General features: G+C 39.9%; 1 protein-coding gene across 4 annotated transcripts; it reads left to right on the top strand.

The window, feature by feature from the left end:
* Positions 1-46: 46 nt before the first annotated feature.
* On the top strand, positions 47-24,636 carry mideasb (mitotic deacetylase associated SANT domain protein b). 4 transcript variants are annotated; one of them, XM_056245580.1, is made up of 13 exons: positions 47-153; positions 6,444-8,296; positions 10,731-11,039; positions 11,351-11,708; positions 12,440-12,506; positions 13,850-13,992; positions 14,151-14,254; positions 17,449-17,524; positions 17,984-18,072; positions 19,798-19,944; positions 20,035-20,157; positions 20,578-20,777; positions 23,694-24,636. In XM_056245580.1, exons 2-13 carry the CDS (start codon positions 6,812-6,814, stop codon positions 23,917-23,919), a joined length of 3,327 nt encoding a protein of 1,108 aa, XP_056101555.1. In that variant the 5' UTR covers positions 47-153; positions 6,444-6,811; the 3' UTR covers positions 23,920-24,636. The 4 variants fall into 4 exon arrangements, with proteins under 4 accessions (XP_056101555.1, XP_056101556.1, XP_056101554.1 ...); XM_056245581.1 differs by lacking the exon at positions 47-153 and adding an exon at positions 2,200-2,656; XM_056245579.1 differs by lacking the exon at positions 47-153 and adding an exon at positions 2,200-2,774.

The following is a 24,636-nucleotide window of genomic DNA, read 5'->3' as shown; positions in this document are numbered from 1 at the left end:
ATCACTGTGCAATTTGCAGCGGGTGGCGCTCTTGTTACAAACGAGGAAGTGACGCTACAGTCAAGGCTTAAAGTTTTTTTTTCCCCTTTTTTTCTTGAAAGCAACACGAAAAAGATCTGGATCGCTGGAGAAACGTCGCAGATGTTTTTACAGGTAATGTAATGCTCAATAAGTCATTCCAACTAGATTCAGTTCGCATGTATTTCCTCTCGTAAAACGTTTATTTGATGAGTTTCTGCAGGACGTCGAAAGAAGACCTTGCTCGGGAGCATGAATTCGATTGGGTGGTTCCATACTTTTGACAGAAACAATTAGATGCGCTTTTAGTCATTGTTACGAGTGGCGAACTGTTTCATAAAAACACCTTTTTTGCACGAGAGCAGCAAGCATTGCAACTACACATATGAGCGGCAACAGAAAGTGATTATCGTTAGAACAGTGTTGTTGGAACAAATGTCTAACGATTTGTTTATCTAAAATGCATGCGTTTCCTTTAAATCGGTGATGGTGTCAACAGTGCGTATATCAGATATGTACCTGTCCTGCATTATGATGGATCATGTTACTGTTGTGCAACATTTGGTGGTGTTGCAACAACTGTGTCATGTAAACTTGTGTCAGCCTCCCCCCTAAGAGCCATCGCAACGTTTACTGACTGAGTGCAGTCGTTTTCACCTAGGACAAAATGTAATTGTTTATGTACTTGCAGTTTGAGATCTTGGAATCAATCATGCATGCATTGTAGCTATTAAATAGGACGCAGTCACGCGCCCATCTGCATTTTACGAGTAAGCATGCAGTCTGCATGCATAAGTATTTTGAGCATTGTATTTCATCCAGTAATGTATGAGAATAATGTTTTACGCACCCGATCAGATTTTTTTTATTTTATTAAAGCTGGTACACTTTGCACATGCCATACCCGGTGAATGGCTGGCCCGCATGTCTGATGGCTTTGCACTTTATTTTAAGGCACAGCAGAGAGAGAGAGAGAGAGAGAGAGAGAGAGAGAGAGAGAGAGAGAGAGAGAGAGACCGAGAGAGAGAGAGAGAGAGACCGAGAGAGAGAGGGAGACCGAGAGAGAGAGGGAGACCGAGAGAGAGAGAGCGAGAGAGGGGCCGAGAGAGAGGGAGACCGAGAGAGAGAGAGCGAGAGAGGGGCCGAGAGAGAGGGAGACCGAGAGAGAGAGGGAGACCGAGACCACAAACACTGACACGATGAGGCCTATGGGTGTCTCCTTACTCACGGCAGCACATGCTTGATCATGTCCGTGCTGCTGAACCTCTGCACGAATGCAGAAATGCTTCGAGTCATAGGCGGGATTGGCGTTACAGAATCCAGATTCAGAACTTTCACAACCACTGTAAAAGGCTGTCTGTCTTGCCTTGACACTCTGCTTGCTCCAACATAATCATGTTCACAATGTTCCCCTTTTATATTGATAACAATCGAATCAGTGATAATGGATTGTCTGTGCGAATTCTGTTGGTGTAAGTTACATTCAGTAGGGAAATGTAACTGTAACTCAGTGCTTTTTTCTTTCTAAAGTTTCTTAGATTGTGATATAAAAATATTCACAGATCCACAATTTATCCCCTGTGTAAAAAGTGCTGTAACAACATGCAACAGTGATTGCCATAGTTGTAACCAGGGTGGAGGTGCACATGTTTATATATATATATATATATATATATATAGTACCGGTCAGAAGTTTGGAAACATTACTATTTCTAATTTATTTGATAGAAGTCTCTTATGATCATCAAGCCTGCATTTATTTGATCAAAAATACAGAACCATGATTTCTGAAGGATCATGTGACACTTAAGACTGGAGTAATAGCTGATGAAAATTCAGCTTTGCATCACAGAAATAAATAATATTTTAATGTATATTAAAGAAACCCATTATTTTAAATTGTAATAATATTTCACAATATTACATTTTTTTTTCTGTATTTTTTTTATAATAATTATAATTAATTAATAATTATAGTATTTTTTTCTGTCCTAAATCCTGTTACAGTATATTCACCTCAGGGGGGTGGTGGTGGTCATGGGTGATTTCCCATGTATCTTATTTCTTATTGGTTAAACGGTTGTCTTGTGTTGCAACACACTCCCTGGTCACCCCAATCCAAACAACCAGTTTGTTTGTTATTAAAACCATCTTAAATTTCTCTCATTTGCTGGTTTTCCACTAGTTTCAACCAAGTGTGTCTTGTCTTTTGCTCATTGACCACATCGTAAATCATTGACTCGATTCAGGTATGGATGGGGATGTTTAGTACAAGCCATGTTTTGAAGAACGTTTCCCAGTGACGGAATTTCCCGCATGGCCTGTGCATTTGCTGTAACTTACAGCGCCCCGCATGGAAGGGGAAATACCTTATATGGTAACGGAAGTGGGTGTGGCCAACAGGACAGTAAGGGATCACAAGACTTCATCTGAAAGAGAATGTGTTGTTCCATACTCCGTGGACGAGTGAACTAGATTGTTTTTGGGCGATTTGATTCGCATGTGCGTGCAATCATAACGAAATCGAGTGCAATTGTTTTGGAAAACGCCACGCCATTTTGTCAAAGAAGCCCTCCATTTCTCGGTGGTTTCATTTGCACAAGGATCTACCTCTTGACTTGAATATTACTGGAGTGAGGTCAGCATTGCATGACTCAATCGTGGATAAGCATGCAGTCATTTCTGTACTGTTGCATTGGACCTTGGCTTGCATTTGTTCTTACTTAGGGCGACATGAAGCGCAGAAAATAACTATGGTAAGGATTATTTTTTAAAATGTGTTATTTAATGCTTAAGACGTACATGTTTAGCAAATCGAAACCATGCAATTGACAATCCTTAGCAAGTTGTTGCAAAATATTATTCGCATCCGAGCGTGCGCTAACGCGTGGCTCTTGTAATACTGAAAGCAAAAACTAACTCACAAATTACATTCACCAGAGTTGACAACTAACAGACAGGACAGGGGCTTGTCATTTACCACTTTTATTATTTTGCTGCTCAAGCATGCTTCATATTTACATTGTTGTCTGACTTTGTTGCAGTGTGACACGGAATTAGTGACTGGATAATCCCTTTTCTGCAACAAAGGACTTCTGGTAAATAGAGCTGAGCTGGCTTCATTGAGAAGGGGGGTCCGGGAAGGGCACCCATGTAGTATGCAAACGCACTGTCTGTGTACCAAAACCTTGAGCTGTTTACCCAGACAGCTTTTTGAGGGGCTATTCGAACGCGCCGCGCCGCGCCGCGCCGCGCCATGAACGTTGCGTTTTTAAAGCAGTGTGTTAATGGTACGCGCACAAAATGAGAGATCTGTCATCATTTACTCCGCCTCGTCTTGTTCCGAACCCGTGTGACTTGCTTTGTGGAACACAAAATCAAATGTTATGCAGAATGACAACCTCCTCTATTCACCCGTCTTTTTTCCACAAAATGAAAGTGAATGGGACTCTCACTCTCGTTCTGCATAACATCTCATTTTCCACAGAAGAATGACAGTCATTCAGTTTGGAACAACACGAGGCGGAGTAAAGGATGACAGAATATTGATTTATTCTTTTAAAAGTATAAATTGTAAAAGGCGCCTCGAGACCCCGTCCTGTGTCTACGCCCCCTAGAATGCTGTCTAGTTAGGCAGCTCACTAGGTTTTGATCCACAACCACTCTCTCTGATGGGAATTCGCTCATGCCTCAGCAGCACTCGAGTCTGTTCGGCATTCGTTCGCGGTTTAAATTAAGAAGTAGGTTCGATTAGGTAACCGTAGCCTACTTTAAGTTACAAGCTTATTAAACGCGTTGTCTTGTCAACTGTTAAAACCTTGGCTTGTGTAACCGTGCGTCGCTGTGTCTGTTGTTTTGCTAATGTTATGACTTTCGTGTGCTTTCAGTGCAAGAACAGAACGCCATGCGCTGGATTTATCCAATAGATATTGTAATTCACTGAAAACGTGTTAGGTGAAATTGACCTACAGGTCTTATCACTTTAAATGGACGTTGGTTTGGTTTATGCAATTGTTGTTTACATCCCCGCACTGTTTTTCATTGCGTTGCGCCACCCCTGAAAATACTGCAGCTTTAAATGAGTGCTTTGAGAACGCAGTATTGATACACTTTACCATGTTGACCTTAACGATACTTTTTTCCTACTAGATGATTTGGCCAAAATGTAATGTAAATAAACACGACTGAATGTTACTTTTGTAACATTAGGGTACTTTGTAGAATTCTCAGTGCTGTAGATTTACTCAACAGCAACAGGTAACCATTAAATCGACAATTCTTGTTTTGTAATGGAATGTTGCAGTATTTATTATAAATGAAAATGATTTATCTGTGCACATCATTATTATTATTTTTTTTATTAATATGCCATCGTAATCCTTAAATAAAAATAACGTCCCCTCCCACTTGCAGTGACATCTCTTCTCTTCATTGATTACGTGTTTACTGGCGTGAGGGCGGGGCAACCTTTCACTCATATGAGATCACACAGCATAGCACTATAGGCTACATTATTTAGATAATTGTTCAAAAAATAAATCTGTTGAATCTGATTCTCTTTCATAGAACTGAATAACGAATAACATATTGATTTTAATTATTAATATATATTTTCTATCCAATTTTAGTGTGTTACTTTCAATAAAAAATTGGTTGTTTTATTTTATTGGCTTGTATATATATTTTTATTCAGTATCATTATGGAATTTCATTAAAGTATAATATTAAATACAATTATACAAAAAGCTCATTTAAAATAAGAAATGGATAATTTGTAATAAGCATTTTCGGTTTTTGGCCAAGTACATTTAGAATTTTCGGTTTCGGCCTAGAATTTTTAATTCGGTGTATCCCTAATAATAGCCTAAGTGTAGATAAGGCTGTGACAGGGCCAGCCGGTGGTGTGGGGGTTTTGTGGGTTAAATAAAGTTATTGTTCAAACACTTAACTGCACAGGTAATTATTGTTGCTATATTGATGCGCTGCCTTCATTGAAGCACACACAACAAGATCGGAGATCGTGCTGCGCCCGGACACAAACATACAGGAGCATAGAAGCTTCTTATCAACTTGACATTTATATTTTATGTTGCATTGCATGGGAAAGTGAAACGGAATTACCGGCTTGTGTGAAATGCGCTATACAAATAAACTTCAGTTCCATAACTTCCCTAGTGATTACAAACTGTGTTAAATTGAAAATGAGAAGAGATGAAGTTTGAAAAACAATTAAATGTTTCTGAAGCTAATAAACTATTGTATAGCCAGATCGCAAGACAGAATATAAAGCCGACATATGGCTTAATCCAAATTTATGGGCTCGCGGGCGTACCCCTCATTCGCCCAAAATTCAAGTGTTGCGATCATATCAATATAATATCATAGTTTCTAAACTGTTAGGCCTATTTCTTTTGTAAACATAGCTTTGTACTTAACTTGTTTCCCATATCTACATAAAACGTAACCATCATGTGCAAATAATTTTTATTTATTTTTTTGCATGCCACCATGGTGGTGCTGGTGCGGTTGTCACGCTCACCGGCACAGCCCTAAGTGTAGAGAACATTTGTATTGGTCATTGTTATAAAACAAAAACCCATGGGAGATGTGCACCACAGTGATTTTACCACAGGTAATCGGTGTTGATAAAAGCAGAGATGAACAAATACAATTCTATGAATGAACACCATAGACAGGATTCCTAATGAATATAGATCACAAAAGAATAATGTTAAATCATCTGGTAGAGTGCTTATAATTAGTGTAGTTTATAATTTGTTTGCATATTACAGATATGTATCTCATTTAAAAAATGTTTTTTTTTATGCAGACATTTGACATTATTTATTTGGTTGCTTCATATATGCATACATAACAACTCAAGCCCTCCATTTCAGGTTAATGGTACACTTTTATTGATTTTTAAGTTAATATGTGGATGCTAATGTGAACTATGGAGTGCATTACTTTAAACATTCTCATTGTGAAACTAGGCTAGTACATTTTCACACTCTCTGTGGGATTATGTGTGCAACTGTACATCTCTCATCATCTTACTCACTTTCACTGCACACGATCTAGAAACAATTATTTGCAGTAACATGCAGCTCCCCCCACTCACAGTTAGCATACATATGTGTCCTATTAGTTTGTTGGTTGCTAAGAAAAGTTTGTTAACTTTCTGTGCATACTGAGCTTATTTACTGGCTTGAATTCAGTTTGTTCAACATAGTTTTAAAATGTGCACTAAGCTGCTAATGGCACAGCTCCCCCAACCCTTAACAATTCCACCTTTCCCTTTTAAATCCTTTCTCTAGGGCCCTATTCATGAAGTTGCTGAAACGGCTATTTCAATGAACCCCCACTAAGCCCAAAGTACTGACTCTGAAGGCTAACCATAATATTTGTGACCACTTTCTTCTCAGGTTGTCTCCCATGAATAAGCAACAAGTTAACCTAAAGACTTCTCAACCCAGCTTGGCATCCCAGGACCTGAAAATTTGGCAGTGAAGAATAAAAGCAAATAGACATGTTTGAGCTACACCATACTGAAACTACTATTTCTGCACAGGAGATGCTGCAGTTTTGTATTTTAAAGCTTATTTGCATTTCTACTATGTTGAGTAGGTTTGGATGACCATTGACTGCCAAAATACTGGATAAAACTAGGGTTCTTTGTCAAGGGCGATACTCTAAGACTTTTGATTAAACCAGAGAAAGCTTAGTGTGGTTTGGGGATTTGAACTCTTGTCTCCATAACCACCCACTCCACCACTCCACAGAATCTATATTCATGAAAGTCATGAGTTTGCAACCTCAACCGAAACCAAACGCAAAGAGAACGGGCAAACGCATCACTTTCTTCAACGATCAGGGTGTGGCAATGAAAGAGGCCTCTCAGCATACAGAGGCCTACTATGGCATCCCTCCCTCAGGGCCTGGCCATAATGACAGTGGAGGTGTGGAAGGCTCGAATGCAGAAGCACCACATATGTACCTCAATTCTGTCATTTTCAGCCCAGAGAAGGGTGATCAAAGTCGTGGGCACTACCAACAGACTGTGCCCATGAAGTGGTCACATCAAGACCCGTCTTTGCAGCCCCAACAGCGACCAAACAGTTGGTCACAGGGTATAACAGCATGGTCCCAGAACTATGCCCCTTACCTGGGGGCTCAGACTGTATTTGCAAAGCAGATGCATGAAGGCATGTCAGTACAACAGCAGCAGCCCGAGCCATCGACTATTAGGGCAACTGAAAAACAAGGCGCTAACATAAGTGGAGATACCTTCAGGGACACGACCAAACCTGGCCGGGGCATGGACTGGGAACAGCAGCAAGCTTTTCAGCAGACTCAAAAGCCTGGAATGTTAAATCCACAGCAGCATGGACAGTCCACCACTGGAAATTCGGTGCTGCAACCCTTTCAGTTAGCTTTTGGACAGCCCAAGCAGAACTTGGTAGCAGGTTACTATCAGGTAGTTCAGGGCAATCGGACCTTGCCAAATTTGAATTACAGTACACAGACGAATTCTCAGCATCATCTTCAGCAACTACAGGAACAGGAGCAACAGCAAAAGCTGCAGATGCAGCGACAGATGATGCACCATCAACGGCAGCAACAGCTGGAACAGCAGATACGACAGCAGACGCAACAGCAACAGGTACTTCAGCATCAAAAACAGTCACGACAAATATCCCAATCACAGTTACAGCAACAAGCACAGCAACTAAATAAGACTCAGCAACAGCAACCACAACAGCATATGCAACAGATTCAACTGCAACTTGACTTGGCGCAGCGGCAAAAAATATCTGAGCAACCTCATCAAAACCAGCATGTATTGGAAAATTACTCTGATGGACAGCAGCCACGTGCCCCTTCACTTGATCAGCATCCCCCCTCATTACCAGGACAGTCCCAAGAGACCACTAATCCCCCATCAACACAGACTAAGGACTCTGTTCCTCAGCCTCCTGCAAATGTTCCCCAGCAATCCACTGAGAGCCAACAGCCTGGGCCCCGGAGATCACGTCGGCTTTCAAAAGAGGGTGGAGGCCCTGCCTCAGATAACCCATTTGTCATGCCGACTGATCTTCATGCCCAAGGCTCTCAGAACGGGGCTTCTGAGACCATTGCGGTGCAAGACATCCGGGCCGCTCCGACAGGTGTAATCCAGAGCACACGCCGTAAGAGGAGGGTGTCGCAAGAGGTCAACCTGGAGACCTTGGCTCAGAAGGCTTCGGAAAGGGAATCTCTTCCCTCGCGGAATGTCAAGGTAAGACAACTGGCTGTTTTTCAGTCAAGAATAAGGGAGAAATTAAAATTGTGTTTTTGACAATTCATTGTTAAATAGTCAAGATGAAAGGTTGGTCTGTGACTTAGTTCACAAGTTTACACTTGTTCGGTTCGCTTAGTTCGTTTGGTCCGGACCAAAAAAAAAACATTTAGTCCTGGTCCAATTAGCGTTCAGATTGACATTTTTATCACTGAACCTAAAAGCATAGGGATATGTTCACAACCTTATTGGTTGGCTTTTATGACGTATTGCCTATTTCGAGACAGAACTTATCGAACATCCAAAACAATGCTGTGTGCTAGGATAAATGCACTCTTTGTATGTGCGTAGCCTGCATATGATGGTATTTTGACCAGCTGAGAACTAGTGAAGAGCTTATAAAATGTGTAAAGGAGTCAAAACAGTGGCAGGAATCCCTCCGTCACACACAAATGATCTGCTGCAAGGAGACGCGGTTCTGATGCCTGTACTGAACTGCGGTGGGCAAACTCGCAACTATGACGAGAATTCCTGTTTTTGATTTGTTTACATGTATGGTGATCCATGTTGCGTTCATATTTCATACGAACCGCACCTGAGATTGTTGGAAGCGGATCGAGACCCATCTTTTCAGCAGTCTCGGTCCGCTTGCTTGGTGCTCACCAGGGTTCGGATGGCAGCGTTCACACGTTCAAATGAACTGCGCTAACAGAGCAATCGCACCAGAGTTCGTTTTATCGAACCAAACATGCCAAGTGTGAATTGCCACTCCCTTAATCACAAATTACCCTTAGCCGAGGGAAGTTGACGTTATTATCTGCTTAACATTGTACAGTGAGGATGCACTACCTGTTTCAAATGCGTACAAGTTCTACAGGTTTCTCAGTTGATAAAGGAGTGTAAAATTAGTAAAGGACAGACACTGACTGTCGTCATCAGGTCACATGATCCAATGAACCAAACAAAAGCTTTTCCACACATCTGCAACCTCTATCTCCTGACGGACTTCTCATACAAATACCAGCAAGTGCACCCCACCCTCAGCCCACTCACCCTCCTGCACATTGATGTACATATAGAGCTGTATTTCCTTTTGTCGAAATCCAAAAGCACACCTCTGTCCATTACTAATTTTAAATTTGTAGTGTCACTGGGTTAATACTTGCTTTGGAATGGAAGATTATAAAGAGATTTCATCCTATTGCTTCCATGGACTAGTGTTAATTGCTTGGTTTGTTCATTTTATTGCGGACAGAGAATTAGCGCAATTAGCAATCAAGTTTAACGAGGGGATCTAAGGGTTTCTGGGCCACACTATTTAGTTCAGTCTGCTTTTCCTCGTTACGTATACTTCCTTTGAAAAGGACAGCAGCACTCCCTTAAGACATCCAGCCGAGGATAACAAAGAAAGGGTGTGTGTACATATACTGCTGATCTGTGGGGCAGATAATGCACAGAACACAAGGTGCAGTCCAGTAAAGAGGCTACAAATCTCATGTCAGCTGATTCCAGCTCCTCGAAAGGAGTAGGTGCATTAGTCAGTGAGGTTTTTTTGGTCTCCTGGTGACGACGGGTGTCAGTTAAACCTTCCCTACTCCAAACACAGGCTGAAAAAAAGCTCTTGCTCAAGGGTGAGTGAGCTGCAAGGGCTTCATGTACTAAGCTGAATACCTCAGTGGTGCCAGCAAGGCCGGAGTTTAGATAAGACCGGCCACATCCTCAGGGATTTCTAGATTTTCACGCAACTTCAAGTTAGTTACACTGTACTTGTGACGCATATTTCATAGCATTTTTACACAACATGCCAATGAAGTTTAAGCATATTTCTTTTTCTTTAACGCCTTACTTAAAGCTAGCAATTAGGAAAAAACAGGAATTGCTCCTCCCAGAATGCTTTTTTTCTGATGTGAACATTGTGTTTTTGGGGTTTTGAAATTGGCAGGCATTGTGAAATTGCTAAGAGTGCCATTTTTGGATGATTCTTTTTAAGTTCCTGTTTTGTGTAAAAGTTTGGATGCAGTTCAATAAACCTAACATAGAAGGATTCCCTTCTGTAATCGTTAACATACCTACTGGAGAATGTCTGGTTATATTGAACCTGAGGTTTTCTCCTGTGGCGGCATGCCAATATGTTATTCACTTGTGACACCGATCTATACATCCACGTGCAATCTGTTGCTGGTCTGCAGGGCAAGATGTTATATCCTGGCGCAGAAATGAGGTCACAGTTGATTCAATAAGTTGTTTTTGAAAATAGACTTCAGTTAACCTCATTTCCTGTGCTGATATATCTGATCAGCTTTTAAGCACTCTCTAATTTCTCATTTCACATGCATATCATTTGTATCTACAGAGCAGAGGAAGGATGCACTCTACTGAGATTTAGGTATTTTGTTTAACCATTAATTTGACTGTGTTAATCGTGTGTTGACAGCAAGAGCCACACAGGCCCTGGAGCCCCCCTGTTGCCCCGACAGGTCCAGGTCGAGGGGCAGCTGAGGTGGAGCAGATGAGTGCCAAGCGGCCCAGAGATGACAGCCTCATGCCGTTGGTCATTCCAGTATCTGTGCCAGTGAGGCAGACTGATTCCTCATCCCCGGATCACGAGCAGGCTTCCCTTTCAGCTAGTTGGCCATCACGGCCTTTGGGCGCCCATGACATGAGCTTCTCCGATTACAAAACCTCTGTGATTGTTACACGACGACGTTCACTGCGGAACTCTCTGTCTGAGAGCTCAGGCCAGGTGAGTTCACAAACTGATCTAATTTATCAAAACATCAATGGCACCTTTCTATGCCCATGACGATGCCTCTTTTTGCCCTCTGATCTATTCCATTTCCCTCTGTTAAACCCTGGATTAAAACCCCCCATTAATCCACAAATTCCTCCCGACCCCCCTGTCCATTCTCTTCACCCTAATCCAACCTTCCCCCACCCCATTTCACTACCAGATTTATGATTTCTGACAAGACTCACCAAGATCACACAGATTGTATATGGTGTATGTATTTTTTCCACACTATCCAGCTTACCAACATCTAATTTCTTCTACAGAATGGTGGAACAGAGAGTGGAAGTGAAGCTGACGCCAAATCAGCCAAAGCCAAACGACGGCCTCGTCCAGAACCGCTCTTTATTCCCCCACCCAAACTTGGCACTTTCATCGCTCCACCGATCTACTCCAGCATCACACCTTACCAGAGTCACTTACGTTCACCTGTCCGATTGCCTGACAACCCCCTCAACATGCCGCCTTACACTCCCCCGCCCATCCTCAGCCCGGTTCGAGAGGGTTCGGGTCTTTACTTTTCCACCTTCCTGTCGGCCGCTGCTGCTGCTGCTGCAGCAAATAATCAAGGGCTGCCTCCACCTGCCACTCCCAAATCTGCCACCCGCAGCCTCCTGCGCTCCAGTGAGTTCCCTTTACTGTCTCTGCAAAGTACACAGATAAAATTTGTTAAGTACTACTTTAAATGAGTTCAGGTAGTCAGTTTAGAATTAAATGATTTGAAGTTAACAACCAAATGCAACCTAAAGTGCAACCTCTAATGCAGTGTTCTAACCGTATTACAATCTTATAAGGGACTGAACAGATTTCTAAACAGTCACTCATGTGCATCACACAAATAGCACTGCCCAGGCGAGGCGCTTGACTGACTGACTTGATGAATAGTTGCTTCCAGTGTGATTAGCATATGTTGCTAAGATAACAACTTGATATTCTAATAACTCCGCAAAATAGTCCATTTTTTATTTAGCTGGAAAAAAACGATTATATATATATCGTTTATATATATATATATTATATATATGAGATTTTTGCAGTCGATAAAGTGATCTGGAATCAGTCCACCGTCTGATTAGGCAACCCCAGAATGCATTAGATACCTTGTAATTAGATACTCAAAATATTGAGCAAAATGAGGTATCTTAAAATGAGCTGCTTACTTTTTGTAAAAATTTAAAACGCTGTCTAAGTAGGCACCTCATTAGGTTCTGGAACAGACTTAGTATATATGTTACAAAAAGCTAGGATATGTGCAGTTAAACAATTGTTATGCATATCATGATTAGGAGGACATATAATAAGAAACAGTGTTTACTTTGAGTCTAAGCACAGTCTTTTTGTTTGTATATGTTCAGACAGCAGTGATATAACTCCTCCAGTTCTCACTGCTATGAGTGAGGCTACACCTGTCAGCATTGAGCCGTAAGTACACACGCTATTCAAATAACACCCCCACACATTGCGCTTCATAAGTTTCCATAATTAGCTTACGCTTCTAGCCATATAATAACTTTCTAGCCAATGCTTTTTTTTCTTTTCTTTTTTTAAAATTTTATACTAGCTTTATACTAGATTCCATTCAGGTGACTGAAAGTCAGTGGTCTAGTTAGCTGGCTGTTTCCTCTTACTGTTTGGATGGCAGTTATTACTCAAAATAGTAGCCCAGAAATGACTTTCAATTATTTTCTACAGAGCTGCAGCTTTACACAGCATAAAAGCACAACTCAAGCCTGCTGTTGCATTTATGCTGCTGCTTTGCTTACACACTGCTAATGCATGTGGTGTAAACGGGCCTTACTGTGCAGATATGTTGGCATTACTTTATTGTAAGTGGTAATCTGTAGTCGGCTGATGCAAAATTCATGGTTACAGTGGAGCTGGTTGGGGAGCTGTTCTGTCATGCGCAAGTCTCTCTGTTAGTGTGTTAAAGGGAAATGACATCTGAATGGGTTTCTTGGATCATACATGGGAAATTTCAGAGCTCTTTTTAAGAACAGAGTAGGGGGGGATGGTAGCTGAGCAGATAGAATTATGGGATATCATCTCCGACTGGTACCAGCTGGTTTATCTAATGGTCAGAACAGTGTTCGGTTGAAATTGTTTCTCTCTTACTCAAACTCTCTGTGAATGGCTGCAGAACCCTTCATTTTGGAGTTGGCCAATGCACCACGAAAGCACATCCTGGAACAAAATAATAAAGCACAATCTGTCTTGCCTTCTACCCAGACCTTGGCAGTCAGATACTAGAACATTTGGCTTTGGAAATCATCGGGTGTTAATTTTATGCAAATACCCATGGTCAGAGTCTACTCTCATGAATGCTTGATTTCTCAAAAAAAGAAAGAAAAAAAAGAGCCGACTGAGATGAGCAATAAAGTAATTCAAACAACAGTCTGAAAATCTTTGATAGTCTCTGAATGATTCCGATTCAATTTGTCACTAGTGGCCCAGACTCGTTTAGAAACGACACAAACTACCTGTGGAATGAACTGGAGTGGAATGTGATTTGTTTTCAGGAATTTCTCATTTTATAGAAGTCGTGCCTCATGTTTAGCTTCCAATCCCTGGCAACAAAAGCTTTTGAAGATTCATTATCTTTCTTTATAGTTTCTTACATTCTCAAATCATGCTAATCAGGCTTTGCTCAAACTTCATGTTTATTGTTCTATTCCTCATGCGTTTGTTCCCCGTTATTTTGAACAAATCATATTCATTTTGTTTGGATTGCTACAGCAGCCTGTTTATATTCACTCTCTCTTTTTCAGTCGGATAAACATTGGATTGCGGTATCAGGCGGAGGTCCCAGAGCTGAGAGAGCGCTTGGCAGCGCAGCACGACCTACACAAGGCTGAACTGGTGTGGGCGCCACTGCCTGACCTGGAGGCCAATACTCAGGAACAGCAAAGAGGTTTACAACTTACACAACTTGAAACAATTAAATGAATGAAAGGAAGTTGCAGGATTTTTTTTTTTTTTTTTACAGCTTGCCTTATTTATTTATAACTAAATCTGCATGACTGTATGTTTAATTCAGTCTTTTCCTGGATATTCTGTGTGTCCCATCAGTGGATGACCTCATGCACCTGGCGTGCTCGAGTGCGTTGTACGGAGGAGGGACCAATCAGGAACTGGCTTTGCACTGCTTGTATGAATCCAAGGGTGAAATCATGGTGAGTATCATATACTGCATAGCACATTGGGATAGCTTAATTGAACTTCCTCCTGTATTGTGTACCAATCAAACCTGTTTACACTTGGCTGCTTCTCAAACTGCTGATTATTCAGAGCAATGCATGAAGGGTTTGTCACATGAGTGGAAGATTAAATTATGCAGAATTATTTTTTGGAATTATGGATTACAAAGCCTTAAAAGAGAGTGTTTATGTGACTAATGCGTGCAAACACATTACTTGCACATGGAAAGTGAAAGTAAATGACATGGTCCGCATTGTTTCCTTGAACAGCGTTTTACTTGTGGCCATTCACACACAAACATGCATGTGACAAAGCTTTAAATTTAAAGTCCAGGCTCTAAATTTCCTTTCCAGCTAAGATCTGAACAATCTCAAATTAATGTTGAATATACATTTCTGTAAAAATTCATTGTACATTTTTGGTAACTCTTCAAAATAAAGTTGTTCATTCGCTCTTAATCAGTGTTGCAAAGTCTGTGGTTTTCCCGCGGAATTGGGACTACTTTTCCACTGTTGCCTCAGGGTTTTTTTTTTTGTAGCAACCCCCAACCCTAAAAGTGCATCTATTACACTCATGTTACACTGCTAATGTAGTATTCATTATAGTTAGTTATCTTTTATCTTTTCGCTATATTGAGAATCAACAAGCGACAAATAAACTGTACTTATTTATAATTCCTGTGCAAGTACATTGTGAAATGCATCTTTTCATGTGATATGATAATTGAATTACATTTAATATTGATATATACAATTAATTGTGAATAATTTGATTGCTTAAATAGCATATTGTGTAAACAAATATCTATTTGTTTAATACCCCTAGCTTATTCATTTATGACAGCTGATTGGCAGTCGAGGCGAAACCAATGCAACTGCATTCTGCTAATTGATGACCCTTGTTATATGAAAACACAAACAGTGCGTGTGCTTTGGTAATTCTTTTCAACGTTCGCTCAGTTGAGCCAGCAGCTGCAACAACACAACAGCCAGCCGCTTACTGCTGAGCTGTCACACTGCCGCCATAGCAACCACCTGTCAATCACAGGCTTGTGTCCAGAACGACACGCTGAAGATGACTGAATTATGTGCGTTGCATTTCTAAACCAAATTTTAGTCATGCATTTGTTACACAACATGCTGTTTGTTGCTTTGTGGTTCATGTCACACATGTAAACAACTACAGCAGAAAATGAAAGTCAGCTCGACTCTCTGAGTGGTGTCTGTAAGGTTTTTGGTGTTTTCTGAGTTTCAGTGATAAGCGAGATGTACTGAAAATGGTTTCATTGCCATTGGTTTAAATAGTTTTATCTTGTTGCATCTTAGGTTTTGTAATGCCAAGTTGCTAGACCTCAGTTTGTGTTTCATGCAAATTAGTAATTTGTATTGTGCAGCTTGCAAACATGGTTTAGATGTAGATATTTTGACAGATTAATAGGTACATAAGACAGTAATGGCCTTCAGCAATAAGATAAGATAAGATAAGAAAACTTTATTGTCTGTCACAATTGACAGAAATTTGTCTTTGACAAGACCTGCTCAGATAACATAAAAACACATACAAGAACATGGATGTTTAATGTTTAACACAAATGTTTAATTCCAAACGGTTTGTCCTGCAATCCAATGATCTGTCATGTCATGTTAAAGTTTATTATGGTTGTTAATGCCAACTCAGAAGTTGACATCACCCTGCTTCCCGCCAATATGATTTTTCAGTTGGCTTTTGGAATTATTGCATCTCTATTAGAAATCTACAAATACATTTTGTTAAGTTGGAATGGTTTTAAAAGCATGAGTTTAAACAACAAATCTCTGAAAGCTGACTAGATGCATTTTCCTGCGTGTTGTGAGGACATTTAGGCCTGGTTTCACAGATAGGGCTTAGATTAAGCCAGGATTAGGCCTTAGTTCAATTAGGACATATAAGTAGCTTTTATAAACCTGCATTAGAAAAAAAAATACTGGTGTGCATCTTGAGACAAAACAATGGCAACTGACATATTTTAATATATTAAAAACAGTTAAAATAGCTCAAACATGCATTTTAGTCTGGGACTAAACCTTGTCTGTTAAACTGGGGTGTAATGTCTCTGACAACCTCAGGACAACCAAAAGCCATATAGTAACATTTTACCATGGTAGTGAGATGCTATATGCTTGCGTGGTTTTACCTGTGGTTATCATGATCTAAATGTAGGATACTATGGATGACCAATGCTTAATTTTTAATAAAAGTAGAGTGCTAACTGAAACAGAATATTTAAATTTCACTCTATGAGGTTGTTTAAATATATACAGATGTTACCGTTTTTGTTAATGAACATAAAATTACATCTGCATCCCAACTCAAGCTTCATTCTGTCAAATGTGCATTTCCAAGAGAAAAACATAATATTATTAAAATTGCAGCCTGCACTGCAAACTGTGCCGAAGGTATATGTCATCAAAGTCAGGCAACACAAACTATCTTCCGTCAGAACATGCAGAAACTAAGAAATTAAATTTTATATTAAGATATTTCTTTTGCTAGGGAAACAAGACTGGAAAATGATTTTTCTTTAGTTAACTTATGCATATTTTGATGTAGAAAAAATACTTTATTATAAATGTTTTGAATTTTCTACCTCAGATTTGAGAAATGTTCACGAAGTGTTTGTCATGTTCTGACGATACAGAGTAGTTTAAAACCACAATTAACCGTCTGGTTTCTACATCTTTCCCTCAGGAGCAAATATCTATATTGCTCGTCACTTGCCTTGTTCTCTGTACAACTCTCTTTACACATCAATAAAAGTGGCAAAAAGGCCGTAAATAAGAAAAAAGCACACGTTAGAGCTTGTTGACCCAGAAAAAGATAGTGTCCTCGATTTATCGCACCCTTAGAAACTGTATGGAGGAACGATGCAGAGAGAACAAAAGGGATCATCCAGCGACTTGCACAGCTGGGATAAACGCCTGCAGCAAAAAGCCTTTTACATATGTTATTAAGGATATAGCGATGGTCTAGCAGAATTGCATCTCTCCTGCACTCATTAATCTGTTCATATCAACTCTGGGACATAACATGCCCTGTGATTCTCCCACTTGTGACCCTGTCTTTATATCACACCGCAGCCAGTTTCGTTTCCTCAACCATGCTAATTTTACTTTCTTTTTTATTTTCATAGGGAGCACTTGCCTGTCTGTTGTTAAAAAAACCCACCTTTCCCAAAGCGCACCCCTTGGCTGACTACCACTACTCTGGTAAGTCCCTCTCACCGTCAAACACACTTTCCTTTTCTTTCACCTTTTTTTTTTTGCCGGGGTGACGTGAGTTAATCCGTATGGCATGCGGTCCCGGTACCCCGTCACCCCCTGCGCTGGCATTCCAAACCATGCTCCCTGTCTCCGTTATAAACAAAAGCAGCTGAGGAGTGGAGTTCAGCGGAGGGGAGGGGTTCGGCTGAGAGATGGGTTGACAGAGTGGGTTGCTGGGTAGAGTATGGGAGTGGGTGAGAGGAAAGGAGGGGGAGTGTGTCTGTGGCATGTTGTTAAATCCTGGGTGAAGACAGCGGCATCATTGTTTGTCTGGACATGTGTGTGCTGGCTGTTTGCCCTCTCTCTGTCCTTTGTGCGTGAATGTATTTGTGTTAGCGGGTGGGGGTGGTCTAGAAGCAGCTACATGGTATCTGATTGTGTGGACCGTTTGTCTGTACCACACAGGCTCTGATAGCTGGACGCCAGAGGAACGACGGATCTTCAACAAAGGCATCGCTGCCTACAAGAAGGACTTCTTCATGGTTCAGAAAATGGTATGTACAGGTTTGAACAAACCCCTAACAAGAAGTATCAATCACCCACACAAATCATATAATGCAGCTTGAGGATGTGTGCTATTACTTTTCCAAAAAGTCTCTGTGTTGAAGGTGAGACATACATAGGGACATGTTTATTATAGAGACTTGACTATAGCTAGTAAGTAACCATCTAGTAACCACCCAGATCATCTTAGCAACACACTAACAACCAACTACAACACCCAAGCAACCACATAACAATGCATTAAAACACTTAGAACATCCTAGCAACACCCTAACATCCACCTCAAACATCCTAGCAACACCCTAACATCCACCTCAAACATCCTAGTAACACTAGCAACTATCTAGAACATTCAATCAACCACATATTAACAGATTAAAAGCACTTAAAACATTGTTGCCATCCTAATAGTGTTGCATAATACACTGGTACTAGAAAGGTATCGTGATGCAGGGACTAAAATATTTCCACACAGCACATGAGAAAATAAAGCGTCGGACATGTTAATAAGATCAATAAGCCTTGAAAAAGAGCTCATAGGCGCTCAGAAAGCCGCCTTTCAGACAGCATGCGATCGCGAATGCAGTTCTCTTTTACAGATTATTGCTCTCGAATGGTCAAAAATATGTCAAAATGCACATCCTGGCGAGTATCAACGCAAACACAGTCGGGTATGTGTTCAGTGAACGTAAACGGTTAAGAAAGAAATCGTGTGTGTTCCAATGTATTGGATCCATGTGTCAGATCTTAAAGTGACAGCAGCCTAATAAACCTGCTGCTGTCTGTGTAATTAATGCTAATCAAAGAAAAAAAGAAAAGAGAAAATCACCCACTGTTTGACTGAATAACTTTAATCTATTTATTAAGAATCAGTGTTAAGGTAAATCATAGAGTGAAGTTTTTTTTTACATTTATTTAATTTCTTAATGCTACTGTTAAACAGACCTACTGTACCCTACCTGAAAATTTTATAGCACTGTTTATTTCATTTGTATCTTTCTTATATTGTATTTGTCATTGTAATTTGCATCTTTGCTTATTTTAAAGATAAAAGATAAAATAATTTTAAATATATTTTAAGATAAAATAAAAGAACTATATTGTGATATAAAATTACATTAAAAAAATATTAAATATATTAAATTACTCATATCATGAAATAATATTTTGGTCATATCACAGTCCCGACCGGCCGCTATCCCAACCTGTTCAGAATTGTGAAAGGTTAGCGAATGTGATTGATAATGTTTTTTTTTTTTTAAATAAATGTATAAAACATTCAATTTAAAGTTCTGTCATATTATTAAATTACTTTTACTGGTGTTTTAGTTTTTTGCCATGGTATAAATTCAGTATTGGTATCACGATATTTCAGTTGGGTATCGTATCGAAGTCATAAGTTTGGTAACGTGAACCTACATCCTAACATCAACCCAGAACATCCTAGTAAAACATTAGCAACCAACTACAACATTCAAACAACCACATGGTTATAAACTATAACCACTTAGAACATCCTAGCAGTCCAACTTTTTCCTGAACCCGGAAGTCTCGCAAATAGCAGAATTATTCTTCATGGTCTCCGGTGTTTCTAGTCAAATTAGTGTATTTTCAGAGCTGATCATGTAAATCACCACTGACACCCTAGCATGATAGCAGCAAGCTCTAGCTATGAGTTATGCTAATGCTGAGTTGTGTTCATGTTTGACTTGAAGGTGAGCTCCAAGACAGTGGCTCAGTGTGTGGAGTTTTACTACACGTATAAAAAGCAGGTGAAGATCGGCAGGAATGGAACGCTCATATATGGAGAAGCAGAACCACCAGAAACTAAACCCACAACAGAGGAGGAAGTGGACAATAAAGTGAGTTCCTGTGGCTGTGTGTGTACGTGCATCTGGTTGATTTGATTTCGTACTAACTAGTGCAGCACCTTAATGCTTCTCCTCCATCAGAGTTCACAGAAGTTTGAATCACGGAAAGAAGACGAGGAGAGCAGGAAGTGGGATGTGTCATGTGACAGGAAACAAGAAAACAGCCTGGGCAGGGTGACACAAACTCTACAGGCCACTGAAAATGTGAGTTTGGGGAGATTTGCATAAAGTTACATGAGGTTGCAAAAAATGCATGGTGCCTACAGAAAATTAAATTGTTTTAGTTCTCCAGTGTTCATCCCCAGTTCTGGGCTATTTGAAACGACAATAAAAAAACTGGTCTGCCAGAGAGGTTTGGAAGATAGTAGTCATGTGTAGTTTAGCACTGTAGGATCTTTATAGCACCATCTAGTGGTATACCTTATTACAAGTTTATCCAATGTACTTTATAGTACATTTATAAGGGGCCGTCCTGTTGGAGGAACCCAGAATTAACTTGCTGAAGGGCACAATGGTGAACACATAGATGGGTTAGAACTTACAACCACAGAGGAAGTTCCCTGTGTCTCATATCTGTATGCGTTCAGCTGTGCTTGTTTATACTAACCATTTGTTTCCTGTTAGGCTCCTGCCGTCTTAGTCTTAAGAAGTCAGGAGGACAGCACTAAGGATCCGTCCACGTTGGGGGTCAGTCATCCTCCTCCACCACCACCACCACCATCTAAACCTCGCTCTGAAACCACAGGCCGGAAAAGTGTGGCTGGCAATACAGGAAAAGGACAAACTAACCAAGAGGGTGAATTTCCCTGCAAGAAGTGTGGCAGGTCAGTTTATCGGGATACACACTCAGTTTTACGCATTTACTCAATTTACTAATGATAATAGTGTAACATTTATTTAAATGTACCTTATTTTATTTATTTACTGAATAAAAAAAAAAAGAGATGAGGTACATTTAAATAAATAATTTATTTAAATGTTCCTTTTTATTTATTAATTAATTCGTTTAAATGCATTTTATTTGAATAAATGAAATACAGTCAATTTAATTAAGCAAATATGTAATTAAGTATATCTATAAATAAATCAGGTACATTTAAAATGAATATTTAAATATGAATTTATTTAATTTTATCTGTTGTACTGTGCCATTAAATGTTTCTGTTTATCACAATGTGTGAACTACAGTGTTGGGGAGTAAGAGTTGCGACACATCTAACTTAACCACATTTTTCAGTTGTGTCACTTGTGTGACAGTTGTTCAGGTGTTTTAACAATAGTGTAGTAACAATACTCTAGTTCTCCATAGAGTAGCATGTTGAGTGACTCATTTTAGTTTCGTTTTTTTTTTACATTGTATTGTGCATTCAGCTTTACAGTCAAGCAAACTGAGGTAATAATCAAACACACTTACAAAGGTGTATTGAATCTATATTTAGCATTGGAAAATCTGATTCATATCAAATGGTTCCTGTAGATGTTTCCGTTAAAAACTGATACATCACATCATTTTTTTTCACCTTTGTTGCCATTTGGCTTTTGGCTTGCTTATTTGGGGACATTAAATTTAATATTCAACAATAATATTGATCTGCCTGCATTGACACCATTATATGAGAACTGAACTGAGCTGGACGATGACGTCACGGTTTTCTCCAGAGCGGCCATATATATATAAATTAACTTCATGAATAACTTTTTTACAACAAAAATGAAACATCAATGAATTTACTTAAGCTGGACTGTGATGCTTTCTTCTGAAAACAAACTTTGTTGCATTATTTTCCTGTTATCTCTGTAAAGCTGCTTTGAAACAATCTGTTTTGTAAAAAGCGCTATAAAAATAAATGTGACTTGACTTAACTTAACTTAAAGCTGCAGTCCGGAACTTTTCCTCTTTGTCGCCATCTCTCTGTTCGAAATCTGTAACTGCAGTGATTCGCGGAATTATTATCTTTACGTGGGTTGTAAATCGGCATGAAACAGCGCGGATGAACACAGTGCTTTGAGGCGAGTGGTGCTGTCAGTCACCGCGCTGTGTGGATACTGTCATACAGAATCACAGATTCACTTTTTGAAAGTTTGACCAACATAAGAATTTTCATAAGAAAATGTCTTCTGAACAAGTAAGTAAAATCCATTTTTGTTCTGACCAACTAAGGGGGAAAAAGCATTCGACATGATAAGCTTCGTTAGATTTAATCAACGTGATTTACAGCAACCGTGCAAATTATAGCCTACTTTGTTCTCAAATTGTTCATGTTAACAACATCAGCATTGCGTGACTAATGTTAAATTTAATGTGTTTTATGGTTACCTGTGTAGTTCAGAATTCATATTCTCCATAATAGCAAAACGAGAAAGGCACAAGGAAACTCCATAACTGTGTGAATTAAGAAAACGTACTGATACACGATTGAACTATTGAAATGTCTTACTTGTTCAGCAGAAAAAAAGCCGTCTCTTCTTCCGTTTTGAACCCCTTCAAAACACGGAGTTTACACACTTTTCAAAAGCCCCGCCGACGTTTAAATCCTTGTGTTCGCATGAGACGGTTTCTTTCTCTTTCTCTAGCCACCTTAAATCCGAAGTACGAAGTCTTTTGGGTTTTATAACTGCTGAATCTCCAGTTGACACTGATGATTGTTGTTTGGATCTTTCTGGATGCCATAAGTTTAATTATGTAAAGTGCTGCGAGAAAAGCCTATACATCTAAACATCTCGTCACGCGCAGTATAGCCGGCTAGCCGAAACTCCTTCTTTATGTGTACGGGTGTGACGTCATGACTCAAAGACATGCTCGAATTTCCCGCGGAAACCCACCAGTACCACTGGAATTAAAATCATTATTACAAGCTAACCGTTTTGAATCTAGCTATGGCAAGCAGATAGTTTTGACCACTGGCAGAATAAGTTTTTTTTAATATAATTATTTTGGATTATTTTTAACTTAAAAAAGTTACGGACTGGAGCTTTAAAAAAAAGAAAAAAGAATCACAGATTCAGTTGCTGGACAGAAGTCCCAGTGCAACATTTTATGTCTTTTTAGAAATTAAAATTTGTTAAATTCTGCTGTTTATTATTGTTTTTAATTATATGATTGCTTTGTGAATCTGACTGATCTGGTTCTCTGGTTCAGCTCATTGTTATACAGTACATGTCTGATTAATGAGCAAATTATCTTTTTTTTTAGTCCTTTTATCTAGATCATTAAACCCTGTCTGTATGATGCTGTGTTCACAAATCTGACTGATCCACTTCTCTGGTTCAGATCACTGACTCATAGATCTGCATGTCAGATCCTTCAGTGAATCATTCTTTGAGTCAAACCTTTGCATTGTATCGGTTGATCCAAGTAACAAAACCAGTTTGAATGATTGGTTCACAAATCTGACTTATCCAGTTCTCAGGTTCAATTCATTCACTCATTAATCGTCAGGTCTGATTTGTGAATAATTTAATCTTTAAAGTCAGATGTTTTTAATGAATCTGTAAAGCCAGTAAAAAAAAAAAAAAGGTCTGAATGATTATTTAATGAATCCAACCGATCTAGTTCTTGGATTCAACTCAGTAACTTAATGATCTTAATGTCTGAATTATGAGCGAATCATTCTTTTGAGTTGGATGTTTACAATGAGTCAATTTGCAAAACCAGTCTGAATGATTGACTCACGAATCCAACTGATACGGTTCTCGAGTCTAAATCCCTGACCTAAAGATCTGAACTCTGTTTTCTCCAGGATCTTCTTCAAGGTGAAGAGCCGCAGTGCCCACATGAAGAGTCACGCCGAGGCGGAGAAAAAAGCAGCTGCGCTCCGGCAGAGGGAGGCCGAGCAGCGCGCGGCAGCCGCCATGTTAGCCGCCCAGCAGAACGGAGCGATGGGGGATCAGGGCAGAACCAGGAGAGCCAGCAGCGACGACTCCTCGGAGGAAGAGGAGGATGCAGATGATGAAGACTGGCACTAGCTAACAATCTCCTTTGTATGGCAGAGAAAAGACTTATTTATTTAGATTTTACCAGCCAACAAAATCCCATCCCGAAAGAACAGTTTCAGGGACTAACTCCCGTCGAATGTTTGTGTGAGTGCGTATGTGTGTTACGTGTGTATATGAGACGGACAGAGACCGATGCTGTAGAAGCATTCAGGGGCTTCATGTTCAGATATAGGGCTATTGGGAGTGTAAGCCATGCCATCTCAGTGTGAGTGTGTGCGCGCGCGCGTGTGTGTGTGTCTATAAAATGCACTTTCGGACTCATCCAACACACACTGATCTGACCGCAGCACATCTATCCAGTGTCTGTGCACAGAACTCTCTCCGGTGAAATGAACTATTATGGACGTAGACGGACACAAAAGCAAGTGTGCATGCGTGCTTAGTCTTTTCCTCCTTTTTGGCAATGAAAACGACGGCATCTTTCTCTTCCACGTGACTGCCAAACGCTTGCACAACTGTGCTTGTTTGCCTGGTCTTGATCTCCAGTGCTGTAATTTTGGGCTTTCTGTTTTCAGTATCTTAAAGGTATAGTTCCTCCGAAATGAAAAATTCTGTCGTTTTTCTCACCCTCGTGCCGTTACAAACCTAAATGACTTTCTTTTATCCGTTGAACACAAAAGTTTAGTGGAATGTTCATGCTTCTCTTTGTCATATAATATTGCTTAAGGGCTTTCAATTTCCAAAAAG

Source organism: Rhinichthys klamathensis, unplaced genomic scaffold (genome assembly GCF_029890125.1).
Source record: "Rhinichthys klamathensis goyatoka isolate OS25496 unplaced genomic scaffold, OSU_Roscu_1.1 h1tg000032l_1, whole genome shotgun sequence".
Taxonomy (NCBI): domain Eukaryota; kingdom Metazoa; phylum Chordata; class Actinopteri; order Cypriniformes; family Leuciscidae; genus Rhinichthys; species Rhinichthys klamathensis.
Note: the sequence above shows the minus strand (reverse complement) of the source record. Positions and strands in the feature narration are given on the sequence as shown.